The 17,528-nt window shown below is 41.3% G+C and overlaps 1 protein-coding gene across 1 annotated transcript; it reads right to left on the bottom strand.

The window, feature by feature from the left end:
- Positions 1-7,364: 7,364 nt before the first annotated feature.
- On the bottom strand, positions 7,365-8,675 carry LOC122061264 (ABSCISIC ACID-INSENSITIVE 5-like protein 5). Its single transcript, XM_042624481.1, has 2 exons — positions 7,599-8,675; positions 7,365-7,516 (listed from the first exon to the last, which is right to left on the bottom strand). The coding sequence occupies exons 1-2, from the start codon at positions 8,325-8,327 to the stop codon at positions 7,421-7,423; spliced, it is 825 nt and encodes a 274-aa protein (XP_042480415.1). The 5' UTR covers positions 8,328-8,675; the 3' UTR covers positions 7,365-7,420.
- Between the last annotated feature and the right edge of the window lie 8,853 nt (positions 8,676-17,528).

Raw genomic sequence — 17,528 nt, 5'->3', positions numbered from 1 at the left:
ACGTGTGACAAACGAAAGGTGGGCAGTGGTAGAACATACACAAGGGTTGAAATCGTCTGCAATTCCGATCTCGTATAATTTCGTGCAATACCACCTTTAGGTGGTGACACGTGTATTGATACCAATACAATGGTCCAGATCTGCTACAACTAATAAAACATTAAATTAGTAAAGAGACATTTAAATCAGATCTGGACCATTGTATTGGTATCAATACACGTGTCACCGCCTGAAAGTGGTATTGCACGGAATTGTACGAGATCGGAATTGCAGACGATTTTTTTCCACATACACAAACGTTAGTGGTGCTATGAAACATGCTGTTGATGATTTTATGTACTCTCTCATTGGACTTATATCGGTGTAGAAGCCATGCTCTTGAATAGAGAATTCTCTCCTTGGCAAAAAATTAAGGGCTTGTTTGATAACGTTTCTGCTGTTTCTGTTTCAAGAAACGACAGAAACAGAAATTTCCGTTTATGGGAACAGAAACATAAATTTCCGTTTCTAAGAACAGAAACAGAATTTTGGGTGTTTGATAAGAAAGCCAACTGAAACACTACTTAAGGTTAACGTGGGAATAAAGTTCGCTGAAACGCTCAGAAAGCCAACTGAAACACCTCCATCTTTGAAGCTCTTTCGAAGAGGAGCTCCAACAATGGCGGCTGGACGAGAGGTTTTAGTGGTAACGATAGGAGGTAAAGGTTCTTCTCTTTCTTCGTCATCGGTCTTCGCCATTGCCAATGTCTCCCAGGTAAGAATTGATTCTGCCGTCACTGATAAGCTAACTAAGAAACACTCCCTCTCTACGGTTTCTCTAAACAACTCAGAATCGAGATTTCTAACCCTAGAAGAATCTCGAGCTGCTCTTGTTGTCCTACTAAACAAGCTCGCTCTATCCAACGCTAGTATTCGTGACTTTCTTCCCGATTCGATTGTAGAAACCCTAAATGCTGGATTTAACCCCGAAAGCTTGGACTTTGGTTCTGTATTTGCATTTCTGGATTCCTTGTTTGCATTGAAATCGAGGAAGCCCGAGGAGGTTGGGGTGACGGATGGAGATCTGGCTGTGTTGGAAAACTCTTCTGCCGCTTTGGTTGGCATTTCTGCGCTTTTGGATCACTCCTCTTCAGTTTTGTCTACTGTTATTGATGCAGGTCGGAGGCGGAGGCGGAGGCGGAGGCGGAGCGCTGTATGCCTTTCTCAAAATCTTTGTTCTACTTCTACAAAATCGCAGGGGTCGGTGATGACGCAGAGAGGGAGCTTTGCTTGGTTCGTGTGAGACTGAGCGGAGATGAACACGATAACAACAGCGGAGTCGACGAGGAAGATGACAGTGCCTCATCGGAATCTGCAGGAAGAAACCCAAATCGACGACGGCTGACAAGATGGAGAGGAACTCTGTAGACGGAGCTAGTCGGAGATGGTGGTGATGGTAGTGATGCCAAACTCCGTCTTCAATATCGATTTTTTGTGCCCCATTTTTGTTTCGAGAAAAGAGCGAAACAAGTAAAACTTGTTTCGTCATTCATGTTTCTTGAAGCATAAATTGTTATAAATTTCAATTTATGTTTCAAGAAACAAGTGGAACGGAACACTTTTACCAAACGGTATTTATGCCGTTTCTTTGTTTCTGAGAACAAGAAAACACAGAAACACGTTTCTGGTTACATTATCAAACGGGCCCTTGAAGTTGGGGAATAATGTCTACTTCTCATGGTGGTGATATTGCATGGTTACATGGGCATCCTATGTCCGATGACAAGAAAAAGTCAAGGTGTAGATATTGGCAGAAGATAAATTTTGGAGGTGCTACTAGGTTGAAGCAGCATTTGGTTAGGGGGGTATAAGGACGTTGCCAAATGCCCCCAAGCACCATATGAAGTCATAAAAGATATACAACGTAGTCTAGGAGGTGAGAGGTGAAAGGTGAAAGGTTAAAGAAGGCAGAGAAACAAAGGTTGGACCAAGAATTCAATGAGGCAGTCTTAGAGAGTCATCCTCACCCAACAACAGTGGATGTTGACTCTGATGACTCTGATAGTGATTACAACCCAGAATCAGGTATGTCAAGGGTAGAATGGAGAGAATTGCCAAAAGTTAAGGCAGCGAGCTTGGTCTCTCATCAAATATAAAAGGTTAGACGGGTAGAGATGAAGAGAGGAGCAGGTGGCTCTGGTTCTATAGCAACGGCATCAGATGTGCCTCCCACAGAGGGAAGAATAAACGAGAAGCAAAGGAATGTGGATGTGCCTCTAAGGAGAGCTCAGAGTGTAAGGGCTGCCACACCCCCATCACCACCCCAAAGAGATCCTGATGAGAGGCAAGATCCCTTGTTATTTAGACAGCAGAATACATATCAAAGAACCATAAAGCAAGCTTGGGGTACATGGAAACAACAACTTGGGGATGCAATGTCAATTTTTTTTCTATAATAGCATCCCAGCTAATGCTACACAAGGGACATATTATCAGGCCATGATTGACACTGCAGGAAGGGCTGGTCCAGGAACAAAGGGGCCCACTCCTTATGAGCCGATAAATGTTTATTTGCCTCATCAGAAAGAGTTAGATGAGTACATTAATGGCTTGAAGACTCAGTGGACATGATATGGAATTACTGTGATGTGTGATGGTTGGACTGGACCAACTAGATAATCCATCATCAACTTCATGGTGTGTTGTGATGGGAAGACTATTCTTAAAGTCTGTTGATGCATCCAAAGAGAAGAATGATGCAATGTACTTATACAAGTTGTTGAAGGATGTTGTCATAGAGGTGGGGCCTGAGAATGTTGTTCAGATTGTCACAGACAATGGAAGCAACTTCAAGAAAGCAGGGGAGAGACTAATGAATAGGAAAAGCAAAAGCATCCACCTTTTTTGGACACCATGTGCTGCCCACTCCGTTGACTTAATGCTTAAAGAAATAGCGAAGAAGTCTTTGGTAGCAGGTGTGATTGAACGGGCAAGACAAGTGATCACATTTGTTTATAACCATGGATTTGCTCTCTCTTTGTTGAGGGAAAAATGCGGTGGAGACTTGGTAAGGGCAGGTATGACCCAATTTGCAACCAACTACATTGCATTGAAGAGCTTTCAAGATAAGATAGTTGGTTTGAGATCCATGTTTGAGTAAAGAGTGGTTTGGATGGAGGGAATCGTGTTTGCTAGGTGGTATCGCAGCACAAACCACCATCTCTAGTGAAGGATTTTGGCAAGATTTGAAGAAAGTTCTTCTTATATTTGGCACAATTGTAATTGTCTTGAGGTTGGTAGACTCGGAGAAGCAGCATACCTTACCATATGTGTATGTTGCAATGGAGAAAATGAAGGAGAAATTGAGAGCATCTATCCCTAGGGGTGCAAAATCCTACATAAGAATTATTGAGGAGAGATAGGAGAAACCTTTGATGCATCCACTGCAATGTCCAGTTGCTTACTATGCAAGTATATCTATGTTATGTATTTTATGGCTTTATGTTTACTTGCTATGTTGTTACTTGTTGGTTGTTACTTGTTATGTTACATTGTTACTTGTTAGTTGTTACTTGAATGTATGTGATTCATCAATCAGCAATAGGAATTAGAAATTATGGCTTTTATATATTCTAATGATTAAGTTGTGTCAAAATGGTGATTGTGAAAGGTGCATTGATGAATATATCATACTAGATGAAGTGTTTCAAGACTCACCGCATACTTACATAGGGTACATTGTAAAAGAACTATTTTGAGTTTGCTTTTTGCAAATCTGATGTTTCCATTGTGTTTAGAATGGCTTAAATAGGGTAAATACACAGTTTCAGGGCCTACAAAGGCCATATGCCCACCTAGATCTACCAGCGAGTCGACCGCCCAAAAAAATACAAGGTTTTGGCGAGATCTCTTTTTTTTGGGATAGCGAGATGGCTGGCGAGATCGAGTTTTAAAACCTTGGAGAATGGAGGTGGAGAATTGTGACTAACATTAGATCTAAATAAGTGATATGTTTCCAACAATAAATGGTTGCAACAGATATGGCGAAAGAGTCTCAGAATCAGATCTGATTTCTAGTTACTGCTCACATGGAAAGCCAGTGTATGAATTGCCCAGGGAAGGGTAGTGTCTGTCCCAAATTCCAGACCAAACCAGCGAGGGATTTCAAATAGGTGGACTCCTTCGTTGCATCCATTGGATCTGTTCTACCGCTAGTAGCAGCAACTTGATGAAGTTGCATGAATAAAAACAGAGAAGGAATAATAGAAGAAGAAGAGAGAAAGAGAGATCGCAAGGAAGATTAGTGGTAGTGGGGGTGGGGGGACCTCGCACAAACACCAAACGCCACGCAGGCACAACCAACTCAGTTTTCAATTCATTCTTTCAATCTACCCAATGAATTGGGTAACAAGCATATTTATAAAAACAAAATTAAAGTTTCCTAATTGAAGTCCAAACCTGAAAAAGAAATAAAATCTCCTAATTATCTTATTAACCCAAACTATATGGAATCAAACTCTAAAATAAAGAACAGAATGAAACTCTAGCCTAACTCTAATATTACAAGATAAATAAGCAAATAAATAAACTCGATGTAGATCACAGGTTCCAGCACAGGTGCAGCCACGGGAACAAGGCCCAAAAACCAATCCAAAATTGCTGTGGGAGACAGCATGGTTTGATGTGGCCTGGATCTTCAAGCACATTCCAGGGGGCCAGATCTCTAATTTTGAGGAGCAGACCATAAGAATAAGGTAGATTGCATGGGGATTATAATTTCCAGATTCAGCCAGCAGTTTAATAGAAATATTTCCCAGATTTCCATCTTGCTAATGTCCAGATTTCCATCAAGTTGAAGATTAAATTGGCCATGCGTGGAGGAGGGTTTGACAGCCTTACGGGTCCTATATTCTAGGAATTTTTTATACCTTACGTGGCGATTTTATTAGCTAAAGATTAGTTTCTTTTTAGTTGTTAGTAGTTTCTATTTTCAGGTCTTTTTATTTGTTAACTAATTAGTTGGGATTGGGTTTAATTTGTAATTGGTTTTATTAAATAAAGGGGTCTAGATTCCTGTAGTCGATTAAATATCATAGATAAAGGTATGTGGCTGGACAGAATAACCAACGATTTGAGTTTGAGAAAAGATAACATAGCATTATGCTTCGTGTGCTGTGAGAGAGTATGATGAGATGCCATTGGTGAGAGACAAAAATACGATGAGAGGCCATGGGTGAGAGACCCGAGTCTGAGAGGGACTACACTATCCCCATCGTCTTTCCCTTATTCTCTAATTTTCTGTTTTTTTTTTCAATTGATCTGAAGATTATTTAAAGGAGTAAATCTGCTGCCGAACAAGATCCTGCCTGGGTTAGGTCCTTCGTGTCCTAGCTCTACATTAAAACTAATAATATTCTATTAGACCAAAGGCACAAATTTGTCGACTTGGTTCACGGTCAGGGTTCCCAAACAGGCTAGGGTCGATTCATGGAAGCATTTCTATATCACTAACTTAACTGACAAAGACTCTAAAACACTTAACTAAGAGGAATTGGCTTCATAATCTAGAACTCTTAGGTAGCTAGACTGACTAAACTAACAAGGACTCTAAAACACTTAACTAGTTAGAATTGTTGAAGCCTTAAGTCTTCTAGATAACTTAAGCCCCACCTAACTAACCAAGACGAGACTATTTAATGACTGAACTAAAGCCAGCTACTTTACCATATAGACCCACTATTAATTAAATATCTATTTTCGTACACCCCTTTCGACCCCCACTTTTGGGCCTTATAATCCAGGCCATTACAAATAAACCCAAAGAATTAAAAGCCCAGACCCAAGAGACTGAAATTGAATTGAAATTTGGACCAGGCCTCCATTAATGGCATAAGAAACAAGTGAATACTAAAAGACACCCAATGAACTGTATCACACATATTTTCACATCGAACAAATAAAAGTTTCTGGCACAAAAGAATCATCAATTAAACAAGGGATTATCTTAATGACACCTCATAAGGCGTCATATGATTTGTAACCTTACTTTTTTTATCCTTTTTAGTACAACAAGCTTTTTTCTCCAATGAGGGTAAATACTGTCATTTCACATGTATAATTGAAAAATGTGCAAGACAATGACAACTTTTGATAATCACATAATGATAGTCACTTGCATATTATTTTTGAAAACCCTTTTATACCCCCAACTTAAAAAACTTTTGGAAATAAGATAAGGAACAATTAAATGAAGTTGTCAAGTTCTAAATATACCAATAGAGGTGTTATTTAGACACTCCCATTAAACAAATACAAGCAACGGTGAAAAAATTGAATCACCAAAAATTTCACAAACACTTTTGAGTTTAATTAACTCTTTTATGGCAGGTTCTTAAGCAAGCATGACATTATGTGGGTTATGTTTGTATCAGAAGTGAGTTGAGATAGCATATTCAGGAAATGTTATCTGGTCAATGAGAACAAAGGGAATAACCAACTGTGAGGAAAGCTCTACCAAAACATATTTTTTCAGTTTTTTTATCATGCCCTGATTCTACATTGACCCTTGTTATGTGCACCTCCCCCCCCCCCCCCCCAAAAAAAAAGGAAAGCTCAACAATTGACTGAACAGTACGACTTGGATTTGTAAAGCAGGATCTCCAGCTCCAGATCAGGTTGGATAAATCAGATAGAATGATTAATGAAACAAAAGTGTCCTCTCAAAAGTTGCCTCGGTAGAGAACTCAAGAATTGAACTAAACTCCTAGCAATAAATGAAAAAGGAGAACTTGCCTCCGCTAAATACTACCTGATGTAGACTGATTTACGAAGCTAGAGTGTTCTCTTGGAACTTTTGTTTATTCTTCACATGGTGAAGGATTTATCCTTCAGATGGACCTACCAGGAAGTTGGCTGAATAGAGTAATTCAAGAACTAAATGCTACCCAATAAATTAATAACCATTCCTCCAATAGAAGACATAACTGTTTAACAACTAGTGGAAGCTCAGGCCCTATACACTGCCTAGCAAAACAAAATCCAAGCAGCTAACCTCATGCAGTTGGGCTATGGCTAAGAACAACTGAGGTGAGCTGAATCGCATATCAAAAACTTGGAGGCACTTACCAAACTATCGTTTCTTCAGAAAATCTTCGTGTAAAGTCAGAACAAAAACGTGGGATTTTATCTGCAAATTTTCATTTTACATGGCTTTTACCTAAGAACAAACGAAGCCTTACTTGCATCCAATGTCAATGAAAATTTCATCGATGTGCCCCTTATATTGAGGTGAAATTATGTGAGTTAGAACCTATTCAGTGTACTCAAACGGGACATGGTCAAAATGTCTAAATGAAGCCATGGACTAAAGAAGATCAAAGTCTCACTAAACAAAATAAACCCGATTAGCTAATTAAAAACTCTTAAGACGCCAGCATTACACCTAAATTGAACTGAACTGCAGTACCTGCTCTTTCAAAAGTCTCGCGTTCTCCTCTTCCAGCTGTGACACTAGAGACTCAAGCTCAACAGTGTATGCCTAAAGCCAGATAACCACAATTAGAACTCATCTCCCCCGAAGGAAACTAAAATCAAAACAAAAAAGAGGAGCTAAAATTTACCTGCTTCCGTTCCCTCGACCTGGCCGCAGATTCTCTGTTCTTAATCATCCTCCTCTGTCTCTGCTGCGCAACTTTATCAACCGGCTCGTCCACCACTCGCCTTTTCCCCCTTATTACACCAGTTCCCTCCACTCCATTTCCAAATGCAACAATTGATCCATCAATCTGCGGCTGCTGTGGTTGCTGTTGCGCTTGTTGCTGCTGCCGCTGCTGCTGCTGCTGCTGCTGTTGCTGAAACCGATTACTCAACATTGGATCCGAAGGAAAAACACCTTGCACCGGCCCGGCGGCTTGCGTTGCCCTCACATCTTCCTCTCTAACTGCTCCAGCTTTCGCCAGAAAATCCTCTAGAGTCATCTCCTCATACGGTGTGTCCTTATAAAATTGAACATCACTAACACCTCTGACTTTCCGATCAACGCTACCGCCACCCGCACTCGCAACAATATCCTTCCACACTTCTTCAACCGACTTGTTGCCGACATTTGGTATCCCACCGTTCGATTCACCATCCTCATTACTGGCACCGGCAGCAGCATTCGGAATGATCTCAGCCGCCGAGGGATTATCACCGTAAATGTTTTTAAGAAGCTCATCCATATTCATAGATCCAAAATTCTTACTCTGATCGTTCTGAAGCTCAGAGACTGTTAGCGAATATATAGAAGACTGCCGCGCCAGATCCGAATTCGCCGAACTCGAAGACGCCATCACCTTCGACGACGCCATCTCCGCGGATTTCTAGGGTTTTTAAGATTTTAGTTTTTAGTCTCTCTGTAGAAACTGGCAAATCTCCATCTTCACCCCTGAGCGCGTGAGTCTCGCGAACGGTTTAAAATTGAATACAAGAAACATAAGAAGGAGGGAAGAGAGAGAGAAAGGAAATACCGAATGCCTGGAAACATGAAGAGGGGTTACTGAAAGGTGGTTTTGGGCGGTGGAGTCAGGGTTCTGAAAAGTGGCTTTGAGGGATTTATTTTTTCCTATAAATGGTAATAAATAATCGGAGTCAAGGTAAGCGCTTCAAGATGTGTTTGCCGTTTATAGGTGGAGCTCTGACAATGGGGATTTGGAGAGACGTTCACTTTTTCCTGCTTCTCTTACCGTACTACGCTTCTACCCCAAATTATATCTTGCTATTTTAAGTAACATAACTTTTTGGGAATTTTCATGCACGTCCTTAGGGTTTATTTTATTAAATTAATTTCAGTGCCCTCGCAGGTTTCTGAAATGTCACTAATCTCCTTTGAAAATCCAAATTTTTAAAAGTGAGGACGTTTGACTAATCCATCCATTAAATTCTTAACTTCTGTGAGAGATGGAATAATACATTCATGACGGAGATTACTACATTTGTCTTGCCGTCATTGATAATAAATGCACTATGGCAAAATGAAAATTATATTTGTGGGTGATGAGGGATTTTGCTACAAAGGAGTGAAATTTCCCATCAATGAAAGGGGGGGTTATGAGGAGTGGATGTGGATCCATGGGTGCGGCTTGAGAGGATATGTATGGCAATCTGCATAGTGGTATTGTGGGTTTCTTTCTTTCTTATTTTTCACAAGCTTTATTTCTTTGTTAGAGAAAACTGAAAAAGATTATTTATACTTGTTTCTTATAAAATATTATAAATAAGAGTGTTTGTTTATGTGTGATGAGAAACTTAGCAACAACGTCATATACAATTTTTTTCTCACCCCACTCGCTTTCAAAGTCATACCAAATTTGATACTATTCACAGAAAAAATTGATTTATGTCTGTTTCTCTCCTCTATTTTCTTCTTTCTACCACCAAATTTCACCCCAATAAAAGATACTTATATTCCATCATTTTCTTTCTTTTGCTTGCAAAGAAAACCCATAATATGTGGTACCTAGCAGGCTAACCTCAAAAGTTTTCACCCTTTTTTACACTTAAACAAAGAAGGCCTTAGTTACTAAAAATAAAAAATAAAAAAAATAAGGCCTTATGAAAAAAGAACCCTGTCCGAGAATATGGGCTACGCTAGTGTTCTCATGTGTCTATCTCTCTCTTATCATGTAAAAATACATCTTTGTAACTAATTGTTGAAGGGGAGAGAGATATAGATATAGAGAGCAATGGCACAGGCCACGCTCCTACACGGAGAAGCACTTCCATTTTTTCTTAAGAGAAAGTTTTTTGAACATAAAGTGTTTCCTACACCCCCTCACATAAGAGTTTTTTTTTTTTTTTTTTTTTAAAGAAAGAATAAAAGAGTATATTGTGATACAGCATAAGAGAATCATTCAACTTTCTTAATGACCTCTCCTCTAGGTGTTGGCATCAAAAGTATGAGGCATCATGTAATGTTTATATCACACCATGGTCCAAAGATTCAAGAAGATTGAGGGTAGACAACGTTGAGCATTTTACATGGTCGTTGTAAGGAAATCAACAAGGGTGGCTTCCCAATATTTTGTTACAACTTACTAACCTTCTACATCATTTTCCAATTGGTGATTGAATTATGTAAAGATGTCTCTTAATATATTTCTATCGCAACTAGGGTTACCACTTGGGCTTTGTTAGATAACTTAAATCAACTGCTTTATTGGGCTTTTCTCACCCCACTCGCTTTCAAAGTCATACCAAATTTGATACTATTCACAGAAAAAATTGATTTATGTCTGTTTCTCTCCTCTATTTTCTTCTTTCTACCACCAAATTTCACCCCAATAAAAGATACTTATATTCCATCATTTTCTTTCTTTTGCTTGCAAAGAAAACCCATAATATGTGGTACCTAGCAGGCTAACCTCAAAAGTTTTCACCCTTTTTTACACTTAAACAAAGAAGGCCTTAGTTACTAAAAATAAAAAATAAAAAAAATAAGGCCTTATGAAAAAAGAACCCTGTCCGAGAATATGGGCTACGCTAGTGTTCTCATGTGTCTATCTCTCTCTTATCATGTAAAAATACATCTTTGTAACTAATTGTTGAAGGGGAGAGAGATATAGATATAGAGAGCAATGGCACAGGCCACGCTCCTACACGGAGAAGCACTTCCATTTTTTCTTAAGAGAAAGTTTTTTGAACATAAAGTGTTTCCTACACCCCCTCACATAAGAGTTTTTTTTTTTTTTTTTTTTTTAAAGAAAGAATAAAAGAGTATATTGTGATACAGCATAAGAGAATCATTCAACTTTCTTAATGACCTCTCCTCTAGGTGTTGGCATCAAAAGTATGAGGCATCATGTAATGTTTATATCACACCATGGTCCAAAGATTCAAGAAGATTGAGGGTAGACAACGTTGAGCATTTTACATGGTCGTTGTAAGGAAATCAACAAGGGTGGCTTCCCAATATTTTGTTACAACTTACTAACCTTCTACATCATTTTCCAATTGGTGATTGAATTATGTAAAGATGTCTCTTAATATATTTCTATCGCAACTAGGGTTACCACTTGGGCTTTGTTAGATAACTTAAATCAACTGCTTTATTGTGATGTAGAACTCTTCTTGTTTTAATATGTTCCTTTTCTTTCCATAAAAAAAGGGGGAAGGGGGAAGGGGGAAGAGGGAGAGGGGAGGGGGGGAGGGGGGAGGGGGAAGGGGAGGGGGGGACACGCATTTTTTATCAAGGAGCTCGCCCCTGCTCCCAGACACATCACGCCCCTCCTAATCGATGCCAAAGCGCACTCAGGGTTTAAACTTCCACCATATGAAGGTAAAACATAAAATCGGAGAAGAATCTCTCCTTTGGAAAAGTTCCATAACCCCATCTAGGGCTGCAAAAAAGCTGAGTAGTGAGGGTTACCAGCCTTGCCCACCGAGAACACTTTAGGATATGTTTTGTTACATAATTCATTGGAGTTTTATTTTGGATTTGACAATGAGTCCGTAGATAGTGTTTCTGTAGAATTATATTTATTTTTAAGATTTTTCGGAAAATTGTTTGGTTACCCATCTCGATTTTTGTGATTCTTTTGAATCACCACCTAACATGGACTATTTATATGAGGATTAAGATTATGTGTGTCAAATATGAGTTTTTGCTATTTACCTTATATCTGAGATGAACCACATTTAGCTTTACAAGGTATTTCAAATGAATTAGTATTTCTAAGTAGAATCAACTCAAAAAAAAAAAAAGGTTTCACTGGAAAGACTTTCTAATGAATTATGTAACCAAACACATCTAGGCTTGGGCTTGATGTATCCAAGATATCCACCAATCTGGTATCGATATTGGCCACAGTTGATCTGATCCAGATATGGATCGGCCATATTGAGTTGGATTAGACATTTTTTCCCAAGATCATTGTAATTGGGAAACGAATATGTTTAACGAGACCTAATAATAAATTGAAGCTTTCGACTGTTGTAGACTTTGTTTTCAGAGGGGTGTCTGGTTTCATTAGACATTAAAAATACATTTTTCCTAAACAAGTTCTTTTGTGTGATGATTTAACCTATTTCGATAGTGATGGTATAATTTGATTCTATTGTTTCACTTTGAATTGAACTTTATAACTCTCAACATTACAGGTGCATACCTAACTCTACACGTGGAGAGATAACTTGAGGAGGACAACAAATAAACCTGATCCCTAATATCATGTTGGAGGGTCAAACTCAAAATCTTAAGAATTAGGTGAAGATAGATCAAGTATATAAAGACATGCATCAAAGACCAAAATTAATCAATATGGGGCTACACCTCAATTAAGGCCACTTTGGCCTTGCTTTTGATGAAGATGAACCCTCATACACGAGGGCCAAGCCAGACGCATAACTCCTAAAATCTCAACAATATCATCGAAACCTGATATTAATATAGATCAAATGAATCGGCCAACATAGTGGTTCACTTTTATAATTACACCTGATACAACCTGATCCTAGGTAATCCATATTAATATCATCTTAGTATCAGCCAAGATTGATACTAACACCAATATCAATATTTATAACCCTGCTCTGAATGGAAAAATCTTCCCAGTTTCATACCAACATACACCACCACCTTGAAGGGCCAAAGTCACAGCCCCACCCCTGGCATTAAAGGTGAAACAAATGAACATGAAGGACTAGAAAAATATTTTAAACTAAATTAAAAGTGTGAATGAGGCGAAAACCAAAAAGAAGAGGAGAGAATGACAGTGAAGACTGGAGAGTGGAGGGGCGATGATTCTCTGCCGTGGATGCGATTGTGCGATGAGCATCAGACAACCGAGATGACATTAGCACATGCCCCAATACCGTGCCAACCATTGGATCTCACCGTTCCGCCACACCCACGGTGGAGGATTTTTTCGGAGAGTGGAGACCACCACTAATTTTTTTAATTGATGCACGCCGCCTGCAACCCCTCTGCAGGCTCTGCCTAGAGTCTTCTGTGGTGGATCCCATTTGCCCACAGCCTACTGTGCATTGCATCAAGCCATCAACCTCTTACCTAACCCATTTTTGTACTCTTCCCACCCACAACTTCCCACAACTTCAACTAGAAAAGATGGAGAGAAGGAGAGAAGGAGAGAAGGAGAATAAAAGAAACCCAAATGGGGACAAGGCTATCTAAAGACTAAAGCTAAAGTCTACTATATTTTACTGAACTTGTGGTCCCCATAGACTGGCAATATAGAACAGACCCTACCGTGGTACAAATATGCAATAAAGACAATGGGAGCTAGGAAGTGAGAACAAACCCATGGGGCCATCTGCCAAATACCAATCATCAATCTTTTTTCTTTTTTTTTTTTGAACTTGAACTTGAACACTTATCCTTGGAGTTGGAGTTAAAATAATAGAAAGCTCGAGTTTTAAGAGAGAATCGCTTTACACATACGTTTTGGTGCTTGAATGAAATTTTTGAAATTGTGGATCATGTAATTAAGCTGTGTTTGGTAATATTTCAAAAAAATGTTATCAATTTTTTTTGTGCTATATCAGTATAATAAAGATCATGGCCTAACCCAGTTCGGCGGGCAAGATTCAAAAGCACTCTTAGAACCCCCACACAAATAATAAAGGAGAATGCCTCTCTAAAGGGCTTGTACCCTTAATTAACAAGTCTATATATATACCCACACTTTCTCTCCTCTATTTTCAATGTGAGACTGAACAAGTTGTCATTTTTTTTTACTTTTGCTTTTGTGATTTGAATTTTTCATTCAAATCTCCCCTCCAATACTTTTGAGCTCAAGACCCAAAAGTTAAAGTGAAAGTAAGAGTAAAAAGTAAAACAAGTGGACATGTCACAATTTTGAAACTTTATTTTATAATATAAATATTAGTACAACACGTAGTTCCGCCATTCCAGTTTCGTTTTAAAAAAATGGCATTTTGACATAGAAAATTGAAATTTCCTATTTTTGACACTGACTGTCGTTTCTGGAATAGAAACGTTACGAAACGCAACCTTAATGTTAGGTTTGGTTAGGCTTTGTTACCTTTCATGTATACAACATATAAAATTGTTTATGTTCATAAAATTATCGTACGACACAAAAAAAAAACATTTATGCATGAAATATATATCGAAAATAAATCAAATGCACACACAATAGATAAAGGATTTACATGATTTGGTAAAATTGCCTTTGTCTACAAAATGTGCTATTGGTGAAAACCGACATACATATCCAACACAATCTTCCACTAAGAAGAACACAATCTTATATTTGATTTCCAATCTCAATTCCCTTGTAGAGTACCTTTTCTCCCTTCCCCTTTTTTACTTGGTTACACGTTAACTTTTTCTCTACTTAGAGAAAAAAATTTGTTGCTACCTGGCTAGCAAGAACTTTCCTACTACCCATGCTCACACCAAAAAAAAAAAAAAATGATTCACTTCCTCTTGGGGTTCACAAATACCTTCATAGGTTATAGTATGTTGCTGCCGAAAATCCGTATGAGCTGATCCTACACAAACACAGAAGGCAGAGGCCCGGAGGTTTATCCGAGATTATTCCTCCGATGCCCAAATTAGAGATCGGCCGCACAGCTTTTCACAAGGGTAATGGTGTGGGTCTTTTTTGCTTACCCTTTTTTCCTCCTCTCGGACCCTCTCTTATAGTCCTTAGGGTTTAGGGTTTCTGTTTTCCTTGGAGGAGTCCTCCTTGGGTCCGCCTCCTTTCCTTTTCGAGTCCTACTCGGATACGTCCTATCCCCTTCATGGGGAATATTCTCTTCACGCGGTTGACATGGTCAGAATCCTTGTAGCCTTCATCAAGTGGGTGGCATGTGTCCTTTCCTTAGATACCACGTGTTCTTACCATACTGGGCAATCAATTTGGTCGTATTAGTAGCCCCCTTACTCCCACCAAGAGGCTCTTCCTGTGAGAGTAATCAAGTTTTTCGTCATTTTCTCTCATTCATACGTCCCTTAGGCCTTATTCTTTCGACTCCGGCTTTAGTTTTTCTTGCGATCGGGACCTTTGGTCAGGTATGCTCAGGCCTGACCTAAGCCCCCAACCAAGGTAAGGACCCTCAGTCAGATCCGCTCGACCTTTGCCTGAGCCCCCAACTGAGGTAACGACCTTTGGACAGGTCCTCTCGGCCTTGGCCTGAGCCCCCAAGCAAGATAAAAACCTTCGGTCAGGTCCGCTCGGCCTCTGCCTGAGATCCCAACCGACGTAAAGACCTTCGGTCAGGCCAGCACAGCCTTTGCCTGAGCCCCCAACCGAGGTGATGACCTTTGGTCAGGTCTGCTTGGCCTTAGTCGGTGCCCCCAACCGAGGTAATGACCTTCGGTCAGGTTAGCTCGGACTTTGCCTGAGCTCCCAACCGAGGTAAAGACTTTCGGTCAGGTCAGCTAGCCCTTTTCCTGAGCCCCCAACTGAGGTAAGGACCTTCGGTCAGGTCTGCTCGGCCTTTGCTTGAGCTCCCAACCGAGGTAAGGACCTTCGGCCAGATCTGCCCTGGCGTAAATCTTGAGGGGTGGTAATTGGTGATGTGACGGCGCCGTTAATGCTCGGGCAGTCATATCATTTTTCTTCTATTTATAGTGTGGAGGTCCATTTGTGGGTCACTTTTGTTTTTACCTCGGAGAGCCTTCCTTCGATCTAAGTGTTCCTTTTCCTTTAGCGCTTCGTCTTCACCAAAAGTAAGTACGATGTCTTGTTCGTCTGGGTACAGTCCCTCGTCCTCCGAAAGGACATTGTCTAACCGTAGGTATCGGAGTCCAGGGGGGTCCGAGGGATGTCTTCGGACTCTTCCCCTGATTTTCCCTCTGCTCGAGACTCATCGTTCGTAGCCTCGCCATCTGGGTCCAAGGGTGGCTCAAACGGTGAGGGATTCAGGGTGAGGGTGCTTGAATCCCAAGCCCAGACCCAGGACCCCCTTGAGGTGGAGGCTCTCCACATCATTTCCACCATTGATGAGCTGGAGCTGGGGGAGCTAAGGGCCTCCTTCAGTATCTCGGACGTTTTCGAGCTCTGGCTACCAAAACTGACCGACCGAGCCAGCTATCGAAACTCTGAAGAGCTGTGCTTATATAAGGAGGCGTTTAAAGCCGACCTTCGGCTTCCCCTCCATCCTTTCTTTGCCCGAGTGTTTCGGCACTACGGGATTTGTCTGACCCAGCTGACGCCAAACGGATGGCGGCAGATGCTCAACTTTGTCGTCCTTTTCTCTAGGCACTAGAGGCCTCTCTCCCTCCCTCTCTTCATCAACTGCTTCCTCCTTTAAGCCTGTAAGGGGCTTTCGGGCTCGTACTACTTCAGCCCTCGGAAAGACCTTCAACTGCTGAACAGTTACCCAACATCGATCCACGGGTGGAAGGAGAAATTCTTCTTCGTGAGGTCGTCCGAGGGGGTGCCCTTTTGCACCTTCTGGGATATCCCCGATCTAAGGATGGTGAACTCCACCCCTGCCCTTCTTGGGATAGACACGGAGTCGATGGCAATGGCGAGGCGTCAAGACACCTACCCTCCAGTTGAGTCCGACAGCCTTAAGTCTGATGCCATTTTGTTCAGATTCGGGCTTAGCTCGGGTGAGTCTTAGGCCAGCCCAAGTTTACTTGCCTCGGGTATTTGTATTTCATACTAACTCCCTTCGTCTTCATGCAGTGCAAATCTCCAGGGCCAAGGCTAGGGCTGTAGCTGCGGAGAGGTAAGTCCAGATAAGGAAGGCCAGGGCGCAGGATGCACAGCAGTAGCAGAGGCTGAAGAGGAAAGAGAAGAAGGGGCCCCCCTCCTCCGAAGCTCCCCCACCAAAGAAAAGGTCCAGGGCCGAAGGACCCAGTACCGAAGCGGTCCAGGCCCTCGCTGCTCCGGGCCATAGCTTGTCTGCCCGAGACTCTTCCCCCGTGGCAGACTTCAAAAGCCCGAGGGCTGGGAATGTGAGGGCCGAGGTTGGCTTCGTCCCTCGGTGGTCGGTCAGAGAAGACGACACTCTGTCCGTCGGGCGTGTCGCTCATGAGTTGGTACTGAAGGCAGTCTCCCTCAAGATGCTGTCGAAGCACAACTACGAGGGACGGCGGCCATGATAACAAGCGCCTACATCTTCATGGCAATGGTAAGCTTCGGTCCTCCAATCTTTAATTTATTATCATTGCAACATACTGACCATCGGTGTCTTTTACAGGCCCAAAACCAAGTGGGTCAGCTGGCGATCCAGGCCGAAGCCATGATCGAAGACCTCGAGGCTTCTGAAAGTGAAAAGTCAGCCTTGGAGATTGAGCGTTCGGTTCTCCTTGAGAAGGTGGAGCACCTGGAAGCGGACCTTCTTTGTACTCGTCAGGAATACCATCAGAAGCTTGCGAAGCTGAAGGCACAGATAACGGTAATGGTTCAGGAGGCCGAGGCCGAGGCCCGAGGGGCTGAGAAGTATAGGGCCTCTGAGGGCTTTTGAGAGGAGATCAAGCGCGTCATGGCCCTTAGGTTCACAATGGGTGCTACTGAGGTCCAAGACTAGGTCCTCAAGCATTACCCAGAGGTCTCTTTCGAGGACAGCGGGCT

This window comes from Macadamia integrifolia, chromosome 14 (genome assembly GCF_013358625.1).
Source record: "Macadamia integrifolia cultivar HAES 741 chromosome 14, SCU_Mint_v3, whole genome shotgun sequence".
Classification (NCBI taxonomy): Eukaryota; Viridiplantae; Streptophyta; class Magnoliopsida; order Proteales; family Proteaceae; genus Macadamia; species Macadamia integrifolia.
This window is presented reverse-complemented; position numbering and strand designations above follow the sequence as displayed.